At 42.2% G+C, this 20,607-nt stretch overlaps 1 protein-coding gene across 1 annotated transcript in view; it reads left to right on the top strand.

The window, feature by feature from the left end:
- Nucleotides 1–20,607, top strand: part of DIP2C (disco interacting protein 2 homolog C) — a 763,198-nt gene that overhangs the window by 726,828 nt on the left and 15,763 nt on the right. Inside the window, 2 exon segments of the mRNA XM_030198809.1 lie at nt 12,545–12,719; nt 20,374–20,497. Coding sequence (XP_030054669.1) covers nt 12,545–12,719; nt 20,374–20,497 — 299 coding nt within the window.

Raw genomic sequence — 20,607 nt, 5'->3', positions numbered from 1 at the left:
CCCTGGGACTCTTTTGGGAGGCCGGGAAGGCGGTCCTAAATGATAAGTGGAGTCTGCCACATAGAAAGTTGCTGTTCTTGTAGGAGGCCATGGATTGATATAGCTGCATTAGCTTTGGACTCCTAAAGATCATATAGACCATGTTGAAGAGGAGAGTGATTGTCTGTTGCCATGCACTCTATGAATCTCAGGTAGGAGGTATCCTGGTATGGAGACTCATTTCATGTTAGAAACACACCTAGCTTAGTCAGGTTTTCAGGATTTCCACAGTGAATATGCATGAGATAGATTTTCACATAATAGATCTTCAGTAAATCTCATTCATCTTCCTCATGGCAGTCCTGAAAACCTGACTAGCTAGGTATGCCTCCAGAAGAGGGTTGAGAAGCACTACTCTACTGGAATTCTGTCTCCAATGTGAAATGAGTCTTCGTACCAGGACATCTCTTATCTGAGATCCATAGTGCATGGCAATAGACTAGGTGTGCCTCCAGGAGAGAGTTGAAAAGCACAGCTGTAGAGTACTCCTTTGCTTCTAGGGAAGACTCCAAAGGATGAAAACCACATCTAGATAGACCTCTAGGTGGGCTAGAAATATTTATATTTCAGACCATGGGGAGGAGGGTGGTAATGAATGGTCTCATTGAAACTCTTAATCTGAAGTAGAGAGTAGTGAGACCATGAAATCATGAGAAGAATGAGTTTTTCTGAGTAGGAGTTATGCCCACGGAGTGAGACAGCATTGCACTGTAAGTCCTTTCAGCATTCCTCCATGAATTTGTTGAACATTTTTTGCAGGAACAAATGAAGCTATTGGGGAAGGGGCAGCAAAACAGACTGAGACAGTTCGTGTACTACTGTAACTAGGACTGTAGTTGAAGACATCTGAGCCTGAGCAGCTGATCACTGTGTAGGAGAAGACCAAGTCTGAACTGAGGAGAATTGGGAGTGTCCTGGACCTGTGCTATCAGTACAAAAGAGATCTTGCACTGAATCAGTCTGTTCACGGTCTGCTTGTGTGTCCACCATAGTAACTGCACTGACAATGAATGAGACTTGTCAGCTTATGAGGACAGACTTAAAGATCTCAATATGTATATTTTGGGGAAAAAAAAGGCGGGAAAGTAGAGATACGATAGAGACGTTTAAATACCTATGTGGCATAAAAGCACAGGAGGCAAGTTTCTTTCAGTTGAAAAGAAGTTCTGGAATGAGGAAGCATAGGATGAAGGTGAAAGGGGATTCAGAAATAACCTGAGGAAATACTTCTTCATGGAAAGGGTAGAGAATTTGTGGAACAGCCTCCCAGTGGAGCTGGTAGAGACGTAAACTGTATCTGAATTTGAGAAAGCTTGGAACAAGTACATAGGATCTGTAAAGGAGAGGAAGGGATAGTAGGTGGCATGAATGGGCAGATTGAATAGGCCATGTGGTCTTTATCTGCCTTCATTTTTCTCTGTTTCCATTTCAGCAGTGGTATCCTGGCGCTTTCTTTTTGATGAAGTAGACTGCATTGGAGATGGATGTGCAGATATATGCTTAGAGGAGACCCCTTGATAGATTTATTTATTTATTTTAGGGACATTTTTCGTATGTTGTTTCAAACTATTTTATTAGCCCAGGTTGATTACTGCAATGGAGTATATGCAGGTTGTATGAAGAAATTACAAACGGCACAGAATACAGTGGTGAGGCTAATCTATGGGAAGTCTCACTTTGATAAAGCTTAGTCCATTATTGCAAGCATTACACTGGCTTCCAATTAAAGCATATATTGTTTTCAAACTATGTACTTTAGTATATCAAATACTTTTTGGCTTAGCTCTGGGATGTATGATAGGATTGATAAATTTACCATTACAAAATGCAGTAATGGGAACTAGGAATTATCTTATTCTCCATTACCCCAGTTGTCAGAATCTGTTGTGTAAGTCAGTATACTCTGCGGGTTTTGCCTACCAAAGTACAAAATGGTAGAGCTCTCTACCTAAAGAATTAAGATGTATGAATAGCTACTTGAGCTTCCGCAAACATCTGAAAGCTTATTTTTTTCAGAAAAGTTTTCTTTGATGATAGTAAATAAGGTATATGCCACTTTCAGATAGGAGTTGCTTCTATTCTTCTGGATATCTTGATGCTAAAGAGATTGTATTTGTTCTTATGTCATTTAGGGCCCTGTTTACTAAGTTGCGCTAGCGTTTTTAGCGCGTGTCTGAAATTATCATGCGCTAAACGCTAGAGACACCCATATATTCCTATGGGTGTATTTAGTGTTTAGTACGCGCTAAAACCGCTAGCACAGCTTAGTAAACAGGGCCCTTATTGTGAGCCACATTTAACCAAAGTAACTTTGGAAAATGCGGGATATAAATATTGAAAATAAAATAAATAAATAAATACACCTTTAAAAGTTACTGCACAGGGAGGTGGACAGAATCTGTTGGAATGCACGGTCAGCCTATCCCTTCACAAACAATACCCTGTTCTCTTCTTTGAGGGCAAGCAGGAGCCTTTTCCCCCCTTCTTAATTGTTTGAAATGCAGTTCAAGCAGTCTTTTCAGTCAAATGGAGACATATGTTCACAATTATTACAGTCAACTTGATTATGGTTGCAACCCAGAAAAGTTAAACATTTGAAATGGGTGGCAAAGTTTTGAATCGTTCTCAGACGTTGCAGGGATGAACAGAACTGTGACTTCATCTCACGTGCTGTACAAACAAGATTTTAAAACAAAAACAAACTAACTCAAAACTTCTAGGAATGAATGCTAAAACCTCTTGAAAATGGAAGTGCTTTGTTTTCATCTTTGGTAGAAAAATACAAAACTGGGCCACTGAGAAGACCATTGCACACAGGAACGGCCATGCATTCATGCTGTGAACTTTAGACTCTGGAGAGCTGTGTCATCCCAGTGACGAGTGATAACACAATCTGATTGTGGACTCAGTCCTGCCCGTCAACAGCAAAATAACATTTAGTTATTTCAGTGAGCCTGATTTTACAACAAAGCACTTATGTGAGGAAACCAAAAAGGCGGCTTCTGTAAGCCTGTTTTATAAAGACATCCAACGCCCGTGTGCCTTCACAAAACAGGTTTCAAGAGCCATTTCCACTAGTGCACAAATGCCGTGTACATTGTAACTATGCTGCCACTCTACTCAACTACACTTGGGATTACCTCTGTGCAGATCACACACTAGGGAACGTACTTTCCATACACTTTTATATGCATATGCGGACACGTAATTTTATTAAAGCTCTTTTCAATGTGTAAAACAGTCTTCCCTCAGATTAATTTTGGACTCCTCTTGCAGGCAATAGGGCCAGAACATGGCTCATGTCGAGTCCTCCACAGCAACTGAATACCATTTGTTTCAATAAAGGGATTTTTCAAGAATTTTGTCTGTGCACTGTATTGTGTTAATATTTCGGTTGTCTCCATTGTTTGGTGTTTGTATAAACAGTCTTTACACTCAGAAAAAGCTTTATAAAGTTACTACCAATATGTATAGTAGTTGAAGTATTTGGGTTCCTTTTCTTTCTGTTTTATTTTTTAATGCATTTGTAGTTTTAGGATTATAATCTTGCTCCGTCATGTCTAGTTTGTTGTTACTGTCTGTCCTTAATGTGATTGTTTCTGTTCTTTTTTATTATTATTATTATTATTATGGCTTTTATTGATGATGTTGTAAACCGCCATGATTTTGCTGATGGTGGTGTGTCAAATTAATAAGTACAAATAATTTAGCTTCAGTCATCCTATCTGAAGACTCATAGTCTATGGAATTCTCAAATATGCTAAGCCTGCTTAAACCTTTATAGGTATTTGTTCAACCTCTATGATAGGTTATTATGCCCAGTACTAAAATGTAGTGTTATAATGACATGAACCAATCAGATAACCATATCTGTTAGTTTTAGACTTCTAGCCCTGGATGAAACAGAATTAAAAAGTACATTCTCTAAAGACAAGTAGGACAATGTGTTCTCACATATGGGTGATGTCATCCAGTGAAGCCCAGTGCGGATACTACCCAGCATACTTTCACTTTAAGAAGCTTTGGGCAGTGTTCCACTGCACGTGTGAGTGCCTTCCCGCCCAACTTGAGCATGCGGGACCAGCAGCCCTTCATTTTCATTGAAGCGAAGTTCGCATCTATGAGCTCTCAGCAAGTTGAATTTGTTTTATTTTTCCAGTCAGTGCCTTCCCTTGTGGTTCAATTCTTTGTTTATATTTTTCTATTTCTTCTTCTTGTGCCTCCTTTTAGTTTTTTGTAATGTTTTGGCAAGTTTTCAGTTTCCTTGGTTGTTTTTTTTTGTTTGTTTGTTTTTTGTGGCTCTTGAGGTGTGCTTAGGTCTGAGCACCTGCCAGGGTACTTTTTTTCCCCTTTTCCTCTTCTTTGCTCAGACATTTTTTGTCTCACAATTAAGCCGTTTGATTTCACATCTATTTTTCCCTCCATGTCTCAGAAACTTCCCAGAGGTTTCAAACAGTGATCTAGGTACAACAGAGTCATTTCTTTTTTTTTTTTTTTTTAACTCTTTATTTGGTTATATATTATTCCATACAGAATTAATATGGCAATTGTAATATGACAAACATTTAGTAATTTATAAAACATAAATGAAAATTATGATCTATTCTATCGACCTCACTTAAATATAGTAAATTATGATCCAAAATAGATATGAAAAATAAAAATAAAGTAATTATTCAAGTAGATATACTACATGGGATTCTCTATGACCTATTCGCCACTCTCAATGATCTCTAACAGTGTACATTCTCAAACCACTAATTTGCATTCAGTCCTTCTTTAGAAATCAAAAACTCTTCTAGTTGTTTAGGTTCAAAAAATTGGTAATTCTTAGATTGATATATAATTCGGCAAACACAAGGAAACTTTAATATAAAATTTACACCAAGAACAACAGATCTTTGACGGAGTGCCAAAAAGGCCTTTCTCCGTTTCTGTGTTTCTTTGGATAAATCCGGGCAAATTCTTATTTTAGATCCTAAAAACATTGAGTCAATATTCCTGAAAAAAAGTCTCAAGACAGCATTCCTATCCATTTCCAGGGCAAATGTCACCACAGCTGATGTTCTTTGCGTGATAACTTCTAAGGATGAATCAAGGAAATTTGTTAAATTCAAATTATCACATTGTTTATCTCCGTCATAGGTAGACTGAAAGTGTTGAACCCGTACTAATGGGGGTAATAAATCCTTTGACATACCCAACACTTCGACCAAATATTTTTTAAACATTTCTACCGGTGCCAACACTGGCGACCTAGGAAAATTAATCAGTCTCAAATTACAACGTCTTAATTGGTTTTCCAGGTATTCCATTTTCTTATATGTAAAACTCTTTTCTTTGGCCGAAGTTTGAGTAACAGTCTCTACTTTTCTCAATTTTTCCTCAATTCTTTCCATCTTGGAGGTTTGAGCTGTGTTTATTTGATCCTGGATCAGGGCAGCTTCTGACAAAGTCTTAATTCCCTCTATATTTTTAACAATCATTACTTGTAGTGCTGAATGTAAAGTGTGATTTTGGTCCCAAAGTGACTCAAGTGTCACAACGGCTGGTTTACTTAACTGCCCCACTGAAATCACCGGGGGAAGGGGGGTTTTGAGTGTTTGGTTCAAAATTGTAATAATATTATCAGGAATTTTTGAAATAGTTCCTACCAATTCACTCTCAACCAGTTCTGCTTCCAAGTGTGGGCTCCCTCTCTGTTCACTCCTCTCGACCACTTCGGACGGCTGAGCGTCAGGCACCACTTCCTGGTTCCGTATTCCCGGCTGTGGGGGAGCCGCTCGTTCGACAGGGCTTAGGGAAGCCCCGTCTCCACTGTCGGCCGACGCTAATAGCTCGGCTCCAATCGGAGAGGAAGCTGCTACAGGTCCCGACGTTACCCCAAATCTTTCCAGCGTCGGTTGCTGTCGAGCTGGTGTTCCGGCCGGGGTTGAGGGCAATTCCCGAACCTTTCCTCTTCTTTTCACCATCTTACAATGGTCAGAAGGGGCCTCGGCTGCTATGACGCGGAGAGATTTTCGGGAGCGTCTGGTAAGTGAAATCTCTATGACGCCATTTTGGATCACAACAGAGTCATTTCAGGGACAGACCCCCATAATTGGTGTCAATCATGACTAGGCCCTGACCACCAGGCCTCTGACTTGTTCTCTGTTTGAAAATGCAGAAAACCCAGAAAAATAGAGAGGCTTAGCATGAGAAAATTTTTAGTAATTCTAAGACCGGTCCATCAAAGTCAGCATTGGAGGCACTAGTCCCCATAGTTGCAGGAGCTGCATCCGACATGGGGAGTGCACCAACATCAAGGAGGTCTCTCCATGCCTCAACTTTGCGCACTGATAGGTCCCTATGGGACAGGTTGGCTTCGGACCTGATGCTGAGGACACGCCGGAATTTAACGATGTACTCGGCATCAAAGGATCCCAATTTTGAGCACTGAGTGAAGGCCAAGAATCATCGACATCTGTCCTTTTCAAAGCTTGGTGCTGGGAGCTCTGGGTCATTGGCGTCACCGGCACCTGAGAAATGTCAGCACTGGAAGAATTGCTCCTCCGTTGAAGCAATGCCGATGCATCAGTCTCCCTGCTGCTGGGACCCTAATTCAGCACCAACATCTTTGCAAGCTGCCCCCACACTGGACTGGCCTTTTTTTTTTTTTTTAAACTAATGCCTGCCCTTGAGGAATGGTTCCAGGACATGTTCCAGGAGGAGCTGAGGCATCTTCTAGAGCATCATATTGCAGTGGCATTGAGGACACTTGCGCCACTTCTGGAACTGCTCCAGTCTTTTTTGGAGACCCATGTCTTGCCTGTGGAACAGTTGTTGATTCCGGTGCTGCATCAGGCAATCGGAGCCAGCATCAACTGATATGGTGACTCTCCAGCCTGTGGGGAGAGAGAGCTACACTGGAGTTCTGGAGAGGCTCCATACCTCAGTGCCCCTGATGAGGCCTGGTCAATCTTCCAGTAGGCTGAGTCAACACAGACTCAGATATCCTGTGATGAATTCTTTACTGAGTCTGAGACGGACTTTTCCTGGTTATCTGAGGAGGAGCCAGATGATTTATCGGAAGGAAGATCCATTGACCTTCCTTCAGATCCTCTGAGGTGCTCTGCTTTGTTACCTTTTTGAGGCCATTCTGTTTAAATTGGAGGTTGAAGGCAAGCCCAGAGCAGAGCTAGTAACCATCCTTGACTATGATTTGCCCCCTAAAGAAGTTGTGATAGTACCTGTTCACAACATCCTGAAGGATGCACAGATGAGGAAATGGCTGCTGCCCCCCACCCCCTTTCTGTGTAGGTTATATTTAGGCAGGCTAACTCCAAATATAGGATTCAGAAGGCTCCTGGGTTTGAAAAAGCACAGCTGCTGCACCACTCCATCAAATACGTCCTCAAAAGGGCCAGAAACTCAAGGACCCATGCTTCGGCTCTCCCAGACAGGGATCCTCATCCTCTGGAGTCCTTTGGAAGGAAAGTTTATCAGGGCTCGATGCTTATTTCCCGCATCCAGACCTACCAGCTCTACACGAGCATATACTTGAAGTTCTTGGTGGGCACTGAGCTTGACATTGTGGGTATGCTCCCAAAGGAGCAGGCCGCATGTCACCAGGTAGCCAATAAGCAGAAGGAGTATAGGAAGCATCTGGCTTGGGCTACCTTTGACATGTTTGATGTGGTGTCGAGGCTTTCTGCTGTAGATATTGGCATGCATACTCTCATGGCTGCATGTCTATGACATGGAGCCAGCAGTTCAGGAAAAACTGGCAGACATCCCCTGCCAAGGTGATAATCTTTTGGGGGACAAAGTAGAAGGAGGTGGCAGATCTCATTAAAAAGAGAATGGACACCATCAAGTCCCTGTCTCAGCCTACTCCTTCTGAGCTTTCCGCATCTCAGAGGGTTCAGGTGGGAATCATGGGGGAGCCTACTTCTCTCAAAGGTGTAGGTTCACCACTACCTCCTGTCCACAAAAGAAATCCCAACTGGCTCCCAAGTTTAAGCAAGGGGTGAGCTTTTAACTGGCTCCAAGAGAGCATAGCTGCCGTAAAAGTAGCTGTCCTGGACTACCTACCAGTAGGAAGGAAACTGAATTTTTTCCAAAAAGGGTGGCCCCTTGCAGTGTCAGACCAGTGGGTTCTCCAGATAGTCCGAATGGGCTACTCTTTCAGTGGGCAACAAAAACCTCCAAATTGTCAACTGAGGTTGTCAAACTTCAGCACCAGGAAGTGGTCACAGAGGAACTCTTCTCCCTTCTATAGCCCTATAGCCCATGTGGTCGAGCCCCTTCCACCAGGGGAAAAAGGAAAGGGATTCTATTCCAAGTACTTCCTCATACCCAAAAAGATGGGGGGGATTTTGCCCCATCCTAGACCTGAGGGACCTGAACAAATATCTGATCAAAGAAAAGTTCAGGATGATTTCCCTGGACACCCTTCTTTCCATGAATCAGACAAATGATTGGCTATGCTCTCTGGTCTTAAAGTATGCCTATACTCACATACAGATACATCCCAGTCGCAGTAAGTATCTCAGATTTTGAGTAGGAAAACACCACTATCAGTATCACATTCTGCCATTTGGCCTTGTGTCCACTCCCAGGGTGTTCGCAAAATGCCTCACTGTAATTGCAATATCACTACGCAGACTTGGGAGTTCATGTGTTTCCCTACCTGGACCAGGGCCGTGCCAAGGGTCTCTGGTGCCCCCCTGCAGAGTTATCTTCCTCTGCCTTTCTGTTCCATCAGCTCTTATTTTCCTTTCCATCCTGCCCTTACTCTCCCCTCCTTTGTTCCTCCCTGATTCTAGCTTTCTCTTCCCCCCCCCCCCCCCCCCCCCCAAGAAATTTCCTTGCCTTGTCTTTCTTTTCTTCCCCAGATGGCCTGGTTGGTTCCAGTTCCCCCACCCAACCTGCAGCCTCAAATCATGTACTTTCTTTATGAAAAGTTAAGGCCAAACGAAACCTTACCAATGATGTCCACCAGTCTCTCACTCTCAAAAACAAAATTAATGGAGGAGCGCCGCGGGAGCGGGCAGCAGCGGATCAGCACTGCACTCCAAGACTCCAACGTGGCGGCGGTGTCGCTCGTCGGCAACACCCCAGCCCCAGGTTCTTCGGAGAGTGTCGGACTGCCTGCGAGGCTCCAGGTGCGGCATCACGCTGTGCGTCGAAGAACTGGGGCGGAGCTAAACAGACCAATGAGCGCTGCCGCTGCGCACGGGAAGGCAGCAGCCAGAGCCAGCAGCGCATGCGCATATGGGCGGCGTGGCGCCAACGCGAGAGAAGTTTGTTTATATTTTTTAATTTTTAAAACACTGACGTCTGACGGCGCCCTTGAAGGTGATGCGCCCCCCTGCCGTGCTTACCCCGCTTACCGGGTTAGCACGGCCCTGACCTGGACGATTGATTGGTCAAGAGCACATCAAAGGAAAGTGCTCAGGAGTCAATGCAGAAAAATTATTCAGGTGTTGGAGCTTCTAGGGTTTGTGATCAACTACTCCAAGTCCCATCTGCTCCCTGTGCAACAATTGGAGTACATTGGGGCCCTGCTAGAAATGGCTCAAACTCGGGCCTTCCTACCTCAGGTGCAGGCAGATGCCCTCGTTGTCATTGCCTCTAAGATCCAGAGCAGCCAGCAAGTCACAACTCAACAGATGTTGGGGTTGATAGGCCACATGACCTCCACAGTGCATGTCACTCCCATAGCTCATCTCCACTTGTGAACTGCCCAGTGGACTCTTGCTTCTCAATAGTGTCAGGCCATGGGGAACCTTGCAGATGTCATCACAGTTACCCAGAGTTCACCCAGTCACTGCTCTTGTGGATGATTGAACCTAATCTGACCCAGGGTCTTCCATTCCAAATACCTTCACCCTAGCAGGTCCTAACCATAGATGCATCCACCTTGGGGTGGGGAACTCATGTAGTTGGGGTCTACACCCAGGGGGCCTTGTCTGCTCAGGAGACTGAATTCCAAGTCGATCTCCTAGAGCTGTGGGCAACCTGGAACACTTTAAAGGCTTTAAGAGATCGACTATTGAACCAAATTGTGCTCATCCAAACAGACAATCAGGTTGCCATGTATTTTGTCAACAAGCAAGGGGGTATTGGATCCTCCCCATTTTGTCAGGAAGCAGTCGGGATGTGGCAGTGGGCCACCAGTCACAGCATGGTGCTCCGGGCCACATACCTGGTGGGGGAAAGAAAACAGTCTAGCAGAGAGGCTGAGCAGAGTGATTCAGCTACACAAGTGATCTCATAGCAAGCACATTGCCTGCAAGATCTTCCGAGAGTGGGGCACCCCCTTAGAGGACAAGGTCCCTCAGTAGTGCTTCAGACTCAGGTCACATGACAGGCTAGCATTGGATGTTTTCCTCCAGCATTGGGGAGAGGGTCTCTTGTACATGTACTCTCTGATCCTTCTCATAAAGAAGACTGTTGAAACTCAAGTAGGATCCAGGAACCATGATCCTAATCACACCTTACTGGCCCAGACAGATATGGTTCCTGCTTCTTCTGGAGTTTGTCCTCCAAAGAACTGTGGAGATTGGACTGTTTTCCAACCCTTTTTACTCAGAAAGAGGATCTCTTCTACATCCCAATCTACGGTCCCTGGCCTTCCAAGAGGTGCTATACTTTTAAGTGGAGGAGTTTTGATGTCTGGTGCGAGGGCAAGACACTAGATCCTCTCTCTTGCCCTACACAAAATCTGCATGAGTACCTTCTACACCTCTCTGAGTCTGGTCTGAAAACCAACTCTGTAAGGGTTCAACCACCATTTTGTAGAAGGTAAGCCCATCTCTGTACAGCCTTTAGTTTGTTTTTTTGAGAGGTTTGCAGTTGACAAAGCCCCTAAACAAACGTCCTGTTGTGTCATGGGACCTCAACATCATCTTCACCCAGCTGATGAGCCGCTTGACTCCTGTCATCTGAAGTACCTGACCTGGAAGGTCTTGTTTTTGATTGCAGTCACTTCAGCACTTGGATCCGCCTTACATGAGACTTCTCTTTTTCTGAACAAATGTAAATTTGTCTTGCTCCCTTCTATTTTGTGTTATGTAATTTTGTGTCTTCTCCCCTTTCCTCCCATAACTATTTCCTATATTATAAACCACTTAGATTTCTCCTTTGAAAAACAAATTGAACTTGAACTTAATAGTTCTCGGCATGCTCCCTAAGCTTCTTCCTAAGGTGGTGTTAGAATCCCATCTTAATCAGGCAATTGTTCTGCCAACATTTTTCTCAAAACCTCATGCCTATCCTGGCAAAAGCACATTGCACACCTTGAACTGCAAGCAAACTTTAGCTTTCTATCTGGAGCGGACTAAAGTCCATAGAGAGTTCACCCAGCTTTTTGTTTCTTTTGACCCAAACAGGATGGGGGCAGCCATCAGTAAACACACTGTATCCAATTGGCTAGCAGACTACATCTCTTTCACTTGTACTCAGGCTGGGCTGACTCTGGAAGGAGTGGCCATGGCCACGTAGGTAGCCCACTTGAGGTCAGCCTCCATTGAAGAGATATGCAGAGATGCAAAATGGTCCTCATTCAACACATTCACATCTCACTACTGCCTTGAGCATTGCATCTGATGAGACAGTTAGTTTTGGTCAGACAGTTCTGCAAAATTTCTATGGTGTCTAGAATCCAACTCTACCCTTCTAGCCCCATTTTTCTTCTGTTTTAGTCTGCATTCACACAGGTTTTTATTTAAGTTCAGGTTGATTGGTTTCTAGTTGGCCTTGCTGTCGCAAGTCCCTATTTCCTTTATTTGTTGTTTTCAGTGAGCCTGGTAGCTAAGGATTCCCATATGTGAGAATACACTGTCCTGCTTGTCCTCAGAGAAAGCGAAGTTACTCACCTGTAGCAGAAGTTCTCTGAGAACAGTGGGATATCTATTCTCCCACCTCCCCTAGGAGTTGTATTCTTCTAGCTTTGTTATTGAGCTGCTGGTCGTGTGTGCTCACGCTATATAGGAAGGCACTCAGACATTCACGGTGGAATGCTGCCAAAAACTTGAATCCATGAATGAATGCTGGATAGCGTCTGTACCAGGGCTCCGTCGGATGACATCACCCCTAAGTGAGAATACATGTCCTGCTGTCAACATGTGCTACATGTGAGCACTGTACCCAAATATCATGATATCAAAATGTATCACTTCTATAATAGTAAAGAAAACATTTGAAAATTGTAGTTTTATGAGTTTTGTGGCCTTTTTTAAACCTGCTTATGTTTAAATCATTTTTATTGATGACAAAAGTTGAACAAATTCACTGCAAGTAGCGTTGATACAGATATCATGAACTAAATTTTCAAGATTAACATTCCCTATAATCCCCCCCACCTCCCACCCAACCCATCCTATACTTGTGCCGATCCTGTCTCTATGTGAGAATATTTATGTAGAAATCTGTTTTGATTATCATTGAACAAGATGACCGTAAACCTGCTTATAAAATTTGAAGCATTTTTTCAATGTAACCCTGGTTTCTTTTCTACTAGATCTGGGTTCACAGTGCCCATAATGCCAGTGGGTATTTTACTATTTATGGAGATGAATCTCTGCAATCCGATCATTTTAATTCAAGACTCAGTTTTGGGGATACGCAAACTATATGGGCACGAACAGGCTATTTAGGATTCTTGAGAAGAACAGAACTGACGGATGCAAATGGAGGTGGGAATTTGTTTATTAATGTATGTCTAATATGTAAGTGGTGTTATTTTTGTGGCAAAGGAATGTTCCTTCACGTCATTCCATATCAGAGGAAGGTTAACTGACCACTCCCAGAAATATTTTTCACCTTGGCTTTCCAGCAGCATTACTATCCTATTGTGGAAGGTACATCAGTTAAGCATGTGTTATCAAACATAGGGGCCCTTTTACAGTAAAGTCTTGATTATCTGATCTAAACAGGACTGACTCTTTGTATAAGTGAAAAGTCAGATAATATAGAAAACAATGCGTAAACAAAGGCATAGAGCTCCCGATTGGATCGCTAAAACATAATTACTGCTCGTGTGCTTGTTCTAAAACAAAGCTTTTTAGTAGAAATAAACTCAGTGGCAGCACCGGGTGGTTGGTTGGATATGCCAGATGGTTGGATTAGCGAAGGTCAAATAATGGAGACTGTACTGTTCTAAGCCACAGTAGGCACAAGTGCGTGCCTACCATCCGGCAAAACACACTGCCACAGGATGCACTGAGGCATCCCATGGTAGTGTGCCCATCAATGCGCATTACTCCCACACTAAAAAAAATTAGTTTTATTTTTTGGTGCAGGAGGTTTGTCTATGGGCAAGAGAGTAGGTGCGCCCTATGCTCATCGTGTATCATGGTACATTGTTGCATGCTGCCCAATTAGCGTGAGAGCCCTGAGTACCTACTAAATACGTGGCAGTAAGGGCTCCCATGGTAATGGCCATGTGCTAATTGGGAAATTAGCATGTGACCATTAATGAAAAATATAGGAATGCGGCCATTTTACTGCCACGTTAAAAGTGGTAGCAGTGTGCGTAAAGCCCACGTGCTAAACACAGCACCGGCCACTTTACAGTACGGCTCAGTAAAAGGACCCCATAGTTCTTTTTAAACTAGATTTTAATTTAGGAAGGTATTAAAAACTTGTTCGGTGAGTAAATGTCTTTACCACCTTTAAATTATATAAATACTAGCCGTTAAGCCCGTAAAAACGGGCGAGATTTCCAGCAACCCTCCTCGCCGCCGCTTCCTCCCCCCTCCATGCCGGGCCCCCTGCACTGACATGACAACGCTTCCACACGGTGAGAGGCGCTGTCAGGTCAGTGCAGGGGGCCCGATATGGAGGGGGGCGGGAGCGGTGGCGGGGATGGGAGGGTGGAGGTTGGTGCGCGCGATGTTCGTTTCCAGGCGGCAGCATCCGACAGTCCGACTCCGTTTCCTTCTCTGTTCCGCCCTCTGACGTCATCACGTCTTGTCGCGAGGGTGGGACAGAGAGGGAAGTGTCTACTGCGCATTTCCAGGTGAGTCGGTCACTTGCCATTTATATGTTTGATTGCTAATAGTTTAACACTAGATAGGGATGAGCAAAACTAAGCATGTGGTTAAATGTATAAAGGTAAGGGGAAGAACTGATCTACATTGCCATGATGCTGATTTTATACACTAAATAATATCCCTGTGCAGTATATAAATTCCTGCCATAGTATAAATTCCTGCCATAGTCCTCAGCAATATTTTGCTCTCCAGGTATTGTAATAATTTACTCCTGGGACAATTCTGCACCACTGTGCACGGTTTGATTGGCTGATGCACAGTGCTGTAGCATGATATAGACCAGGCAGTGGCATCGATCCTGTGAGCTGGAGAGAGGCAACAGTAGCATTAGGTGAGGACAGCCCACAAGGAGGCAGCAAGAATAAATTCAGAGGTGGGATTGAGTGGGGTGATAAGGGGGAGACAGTGGTGAAGTGAAGCTGGGAGAGGGGAGGGAAGGAGAGAGTTGTGAGGGGGACAAATTGGGAGGATGCAGGGTGTCATCCTGGAGAAGTGCTGCGCCATAAAAAAAACCCAGTATCTTTTACCAAAATCCTTAAGATACTGATTACGTAAGCTCCAATATTGAAAGCCAGCTATCTGTATAGTGACAGCTGCTGTACGGATATTGACTCTGGACATCACTATCCATGGATATTCAGCTGCACTATTTATAGTATTGCTGAATATCCTTACAGGCCTCTTCAGCACTATCTGGTAAGAGTGGCAAATTATCTAGATAATAGTGTGACATTCAGACTGCTATCCAGATAATAGTTGATAGACTGCTATCCGGATAACTTTCTGGAAAATAGTGATATTCAGACTGCTATCTGGATAACTATCTTGATAATAATATTCAGAATGGTCACTTGCCTGCCTGGTGCAAAGATGGAGGACCTTACGTGTCACCTTACTACTACACCTAGATAGATTTTAGATAGTGCTGGGGAGGAGCCGGCTGTCTTGGTACTTGTGGGTACCAGTGACATAGGAAAATGTGAGAGGGAGGTTCTGGAAGCCAAATTTAAGCTATTAGGTAGAAAGCTGAAGTTCAAATCCTCCAGGTTAGCATTTTCAGAAATTCTCCTCGTTCCACGCGCAGGACCCAAGAGGCAGGCAGAGCTCTGAAGTCTTAATGTGTGGTTGAGACAATGGTGCAGGGATGAGGGATTTAGATTTGTTAGGAACTGGGCAATATTCTGGTAAAGGGGGAGCCTGTACCAAAAGGATGGACTATACCTTAACCAGGATGGAACCAGGCTGCTGCTGCTAACTTTTAACAAGGAGATAGAGCAGATTTTAAACTACAAATTCTTTTGGGGGTGTGGGGGGGGGAGGGGAGCCAACAGTCACCCAGGAGCACATGGTTCGGAGTGAAGTATCCTTGAAGGATACTGTTGAAACAGGATCTTTAGGGAATCCCAATAGAGAGGTTTCAATAATGATGAAAGAGAGCCAGGAGTGTCTAATGAGAGAACAGAGTAAAGGATGCAAATTATCCCCATCAACTTCAAAACAGCTTGTAGATGCAAGGAAAAAACACAATTGAAGTGCCTGTATACAAATACTAGAAACCTAAAAAATAAGATGGGAAAGTTGTACCCCGTGCTTTCCCACTCATGGCAGGCTCAATACGGCTTACATGGGGCAATGGAGGGTTAAGTGACTTGCCCAGAGTCACAAGGAGCTGCCTGTGCCGGGAATCGAACTCAGTTCCTCAGTTCCCCAGGACCAAAGTCCACCACCCTAACCACTAGGCCACTCCTCCACTCATGGGCCACTCCTCCACTCATATAATAGGCATCTCAGAGATCTGGTGGAAGGAGGACAATCCATCGTACATTTTGTTAACAGTACAAATTTAATTGCAGTGATAGAGGGGATCAAATTTGGGGGGGGGGGGGGGGGTTGCGCTATATGTTAAAGAAATTGAGTCAAACAAAATAAATATGCTACATGAAACAGCAGTGTGGAATCATTATGGATAGAAATTCCATGTGTAAAGAGGAGTATTTTTGTAGGACTATACTACCGTCCGCCAAGACAGAATGAACGGACAGACGAAGAAATGTTTACAGAAATTAGGAAAGCTGAAAAATTAGGCAACAGTATAATAATGGGTGATTTCAATTTCCAAAACTAGTATAACTGAAATTATTAAGGAATCTGTAGAACTCAATATCGCACAATAAGAGTTGCTTCTACTAATTAATGCTAAAAATAGTGGAGAAAAAGAACTCAGTATGACTCAGAGACACCTCAGTTTGAAAGATACACGTTCATTCACAAAGAGGGCTCCTTTTAATCATTAGTCTAAAAAAACTCTACCTTTATATATATATATATATATATATATATATATATATATATATATATATATATATATATACCTCTCAATGACACAGAAATGAGAAGAGACTTTACGCACATATAAAGTGGAGTTTTTTTTAGACTAATGATTAAAAGGAGCCCTCTTTGTAACTCAAGCATGAAATTGCTGATCTGCTATTAGTAATACGTAACCTGTTGTCAAATCCGTCCGTAGTATCAGAAGATTGAAGGGTGGCCAATGTGACACCAATTTTTAAAAAGGGTTCCAGGGGTACTGACGTCAGTGCAGGGTAAATAGTGTAAACTATTATAAAGAATACAATTATGGAACACATAAATAAACATGGTTTAATGGGACAGAGTCAGTATGGTTTCAGCCAAGGAAAGTCTTGTCTCACCAATTTGCTTCATTTCCTTGAAGATGTGGATAAAGGTGAGCCAGTTCAGTTGATGTAGTGTATCTAGATTTTCAGAAAGCTTTTGAAAAAGTTCCTCATGAGAGACTCCTGAGAAAATTAAAGAGTCATGGGATAGGAGGCAGTGTTCTGTTGTAGATTTGTTATTGGACAGAAAGCAGTGGGTAGGGTTAAATGGCCATTTCTCTCAGTGGAGAAGGGTGACTAGTGGAGTGCCAAAGGGATCATCAGTACTGGGGCCAGTGCTATTTAACATATTTATAAATTATTGGGAAATGGAACAACAATTGAGATGATTAAATTTAAAGATGACACAAAACTATTCAAGATTGTTAAAACACAAGCAAACTTAGAAAAATTGCAGGAAGACCACAGAAAATTAGAAGACTGTGCTTCCAAATTGCAGATTAAATTTAATGTGGACAAATGCAAAGTGATGCACATTGGGAAGAATAATCCAAATCATAGTTACCTGATGCTAGGGTCCACCTTGGAAGTCAGAACCCCCCAAAAATATCTAGGTGTTGTAGGCAATGCGCTGAAATCTTCTGCCCAGTGTGCAGCGGTGACCAAAAAAGCAACCATGATGCTAGGAATTATTAGGAAAGGGATGGCAAATAAGACCAAGAATACTGTAATGCTTCTGTATCACTCCATGGTGCGACCTCACCTTGAGTATTGCGTTTAGTTCTGGTCGTCGAATCTCAAAAAACTTATAGTGGAATTAGAAAAGGTTCATAGAAGAGCGACCAAAATGATAAAGGGGGTAGAACCCCTCTCTCTTATGAGGAAAGGCTAAAGCGGTTAGAGCTGTTCAACTTGGAAAAGAGACGGCTGAGAGGAGATATGATTGAAGTCTACAAAATCCTGAGCGGTGTAGAACGAGTAGAAGTGAATCGATTTTTTACTCTTTCAAAGGGTACAAAGACTAGGGGACACTTGAGGAAGTTACTTGAAAATACTTTTAAAACAAATAGGAGGAAATATTTTTTCACTCAATGAATAGTTAAGATCTAGAACTCTTTACTGGAGGATGTAGTAACAGCGGTAAGTTTTGGACAAGTTCCTGGAGGAAAAAGTCCATAGTCTGCTATTGAGACAGATACGGGGAAGCCACTGCTTGCCCTGGGATTGATAGCATGGAATGTTGCTACTATTTGGGTTTCTGACTGTTACTTATGACCTGGATTGGCCACTGTTGGAAACAGGATACTGGGCTAGATGGAACATTGGTGTGACCCAGTATGGCTATTCTTGTGTCCTTATCTGGATAACTATCTGGATAATAGTGATATTCAGACTGGTATCCGGATAACTATCTGGATAAAGGTAGATCAGCAGTAAAGCTGTCCTAACTTTAACCAGATACCTCTCCAGATAGTGGGCTATAGATATTACTGCTATGAAATATCTGTGGTACAGCCCGCTCTACCTGGGTATTCGGCACTGCTCGATGTTTGGATAGTGATGCTGAATGTCATGATTTATTTAAATGCTGTAGCTTGCATTAAAAAAAAAAAGCAATCATGGAGTTTAAGTATAAACCTGGTAGTATTTAACAAATAAAATGATCAAAATGTAGCTAAATTCTCAGTTTTTTGGCACCCAGTTCTTTTTAATTGTATGAGGATAATATGTCCTTTAGACTTCTGGTTTTCTAACTAGCTGCAGTTAAACAAACAAATAAAAAATTCAACTAGCAATAACTTTGTTTTACTTAGAACATTAAAATGCCTGTGCTCATTATAAATTAGCATTATAGAAATTTGTACACAGCTGCTTCTAAGGAGGATAGCCAAATTGTACATTTCTTTTTCTTTTTTTAATTTCAACACGTTTTATTATTTTAAAATCAACCAATACAAATTTGAAAAGATAGTGCTAGCAAACAGATTAACAGTAACATAATAGTAATGATCATAGCAACATAATCTTAAAACAGAATGGAAATGTGATTATAAATATATAATAATGTTAAATAGCCATAAGACAAACACCCAGTTCCCTGCAATTAAAAAAGCTTTCTCAATTGGCATTGTCAACCATTTAAATTAAAACAGTTCCCTCCCTTTACCGCCTCCCACCCTCCCTTTACTAGTAACATCACTAAAGGGTCCTTTTACTAAGCTGCGTTAGGCGCTAAAGTGTCACGTGTTATTTTTTTTCAAGTGCATGCTCTAAGGTGCCGTCAGAAGTCTGTTTGGGGGAGTGGTTGCTCCCCTGGCTGCTGTGGCAATTTTTAAAAATGGCCACACGCTAATGGCAATGGCCATTAATGAACTAAATAGAAAAATCACTGTATTTACAGCCACAGTAAAAATGGCCTTAGTACACATGAATGACCCACGTAAGGGTGTGTTAAGACTGTTTGTTACCACAGCTTAGTAAAAGGACCCCTTAATGTTCACAGACCCTCTACAAAATTATAAATATGGAACCAAGTGTAAAATTGTTCAGAGAGAAATACTGCCATTAACTCAAAACTTATTAAAATTTACAATTTTCCGTATAGTGGAATAAAGGGGCCAGCCCACATCAAAAACATGTTTACGATCCTGGAGTTCATGTGTAATTTGCACTATATATACACTCATACTTTACAAAGCCATTCTGTTACAGAAGGAGTCTTTTCCAGTATCTCAGTTGCACTTCTTGCTGCCAATAACATACCAGAAATCAGTCTTTTGCATTTCTGCAATTTTATCCACTCAGGATCTTCTCCCAAGAGCATTCCTAATGCAGTATTAGTTATATCTATATTAGTAATCTGTGAAAGAATCGCGAGGACTTTCTTCCAAAAATGTTGAATATAGGAACAAGTCCACCACATATGTATGTGTCTCTATTACGTTGTCTTCAACATAAATGTGAAGTCTTAGAATCCCATTTCACCATCATTAATAACCTAATTTGAGTATTCAGGAGAGCTGTTGAAATAGAACATTTGAGTATTTTAGACCATAGATTCTCGATCGTTAAAGGCAAAATCTTTTTCCCATTTCTGAGGGTGTACATGCACAGTGGACTCTATAGACACATGCAGCGCTCTCTATAATCTAGCAATCCAATTTGTCATCATTTGTTTATTAATCAAGACTTTCTCAAAGAGGGTGATGCACTATTGTAAAACAAATACACTGCTGACTTAAAGAATAGAATGAATGACAAACACAATAATCTGTTTCTTTCCTGGTACACTATCATAGAACCCACTTGGTCTCCCTCCAGTTTTCAACTAAGGATTCTTTGTGCTTATCCCATGCTTTATTGAATTCACTTGCTGTTTTTATCCCCTTCTTTTTCACTGTGATTTTGTTCCGTGCATCCACAATCCTTTACAATGAAGGAATATTTTCCACTGTGTCTTCCCTTTTGGAGCATCATACCATGATTCACATTTAAATGAGGCAAGGAAATTTAAAAAAATAGTACTGATCAAGCTTATCTTGAAATAATTTGAAGTACAGATTGGTAGATGACTTCAAAGTCATTAAGAATGCCTGAGCTCCTTTCTGGAATCTCACTATATAGTTTCATAAAAATTAGGACATGTTTTTCTCTTGTAGAGCGACATGATGCCCTTTATGTTGTGGGCGCATTAGATGAAGCCATGGAATTGCGAGGAATGAGGTATCATCCGATTGATATCGAAACATCGGTGATTAGAGCACACAAGAGTGTTACAGAATGGTGAGTAGAGTGAGTAACTATATAACTAAATGTGTTTTATGTTTCAATCATTTTTATTGATGAAACAGACCACAATGCAAACAGCAGCGATCCTTGAAGAAACAGTATAA

The sequence above is a fragment of the Microcaecilia unicolor genome, chromosome 1 (assembly GCF_901765095.1).
Source record: "Microcaecilia unicolor chromosome 1, aMicUni1.1, whole genome shotgun sequence".
Lineage (NCBI taxonomy): Eukaryota > Metazoa > Chordata > Amphibia > Gymnophiona > Siphonopidae > Microcaecilia > Microcaecilia unicolor.
Note: the sequence above shows the minus strand (reverse complement) of the source record. Positions and strands in the feature narration are given on the sequence as shown.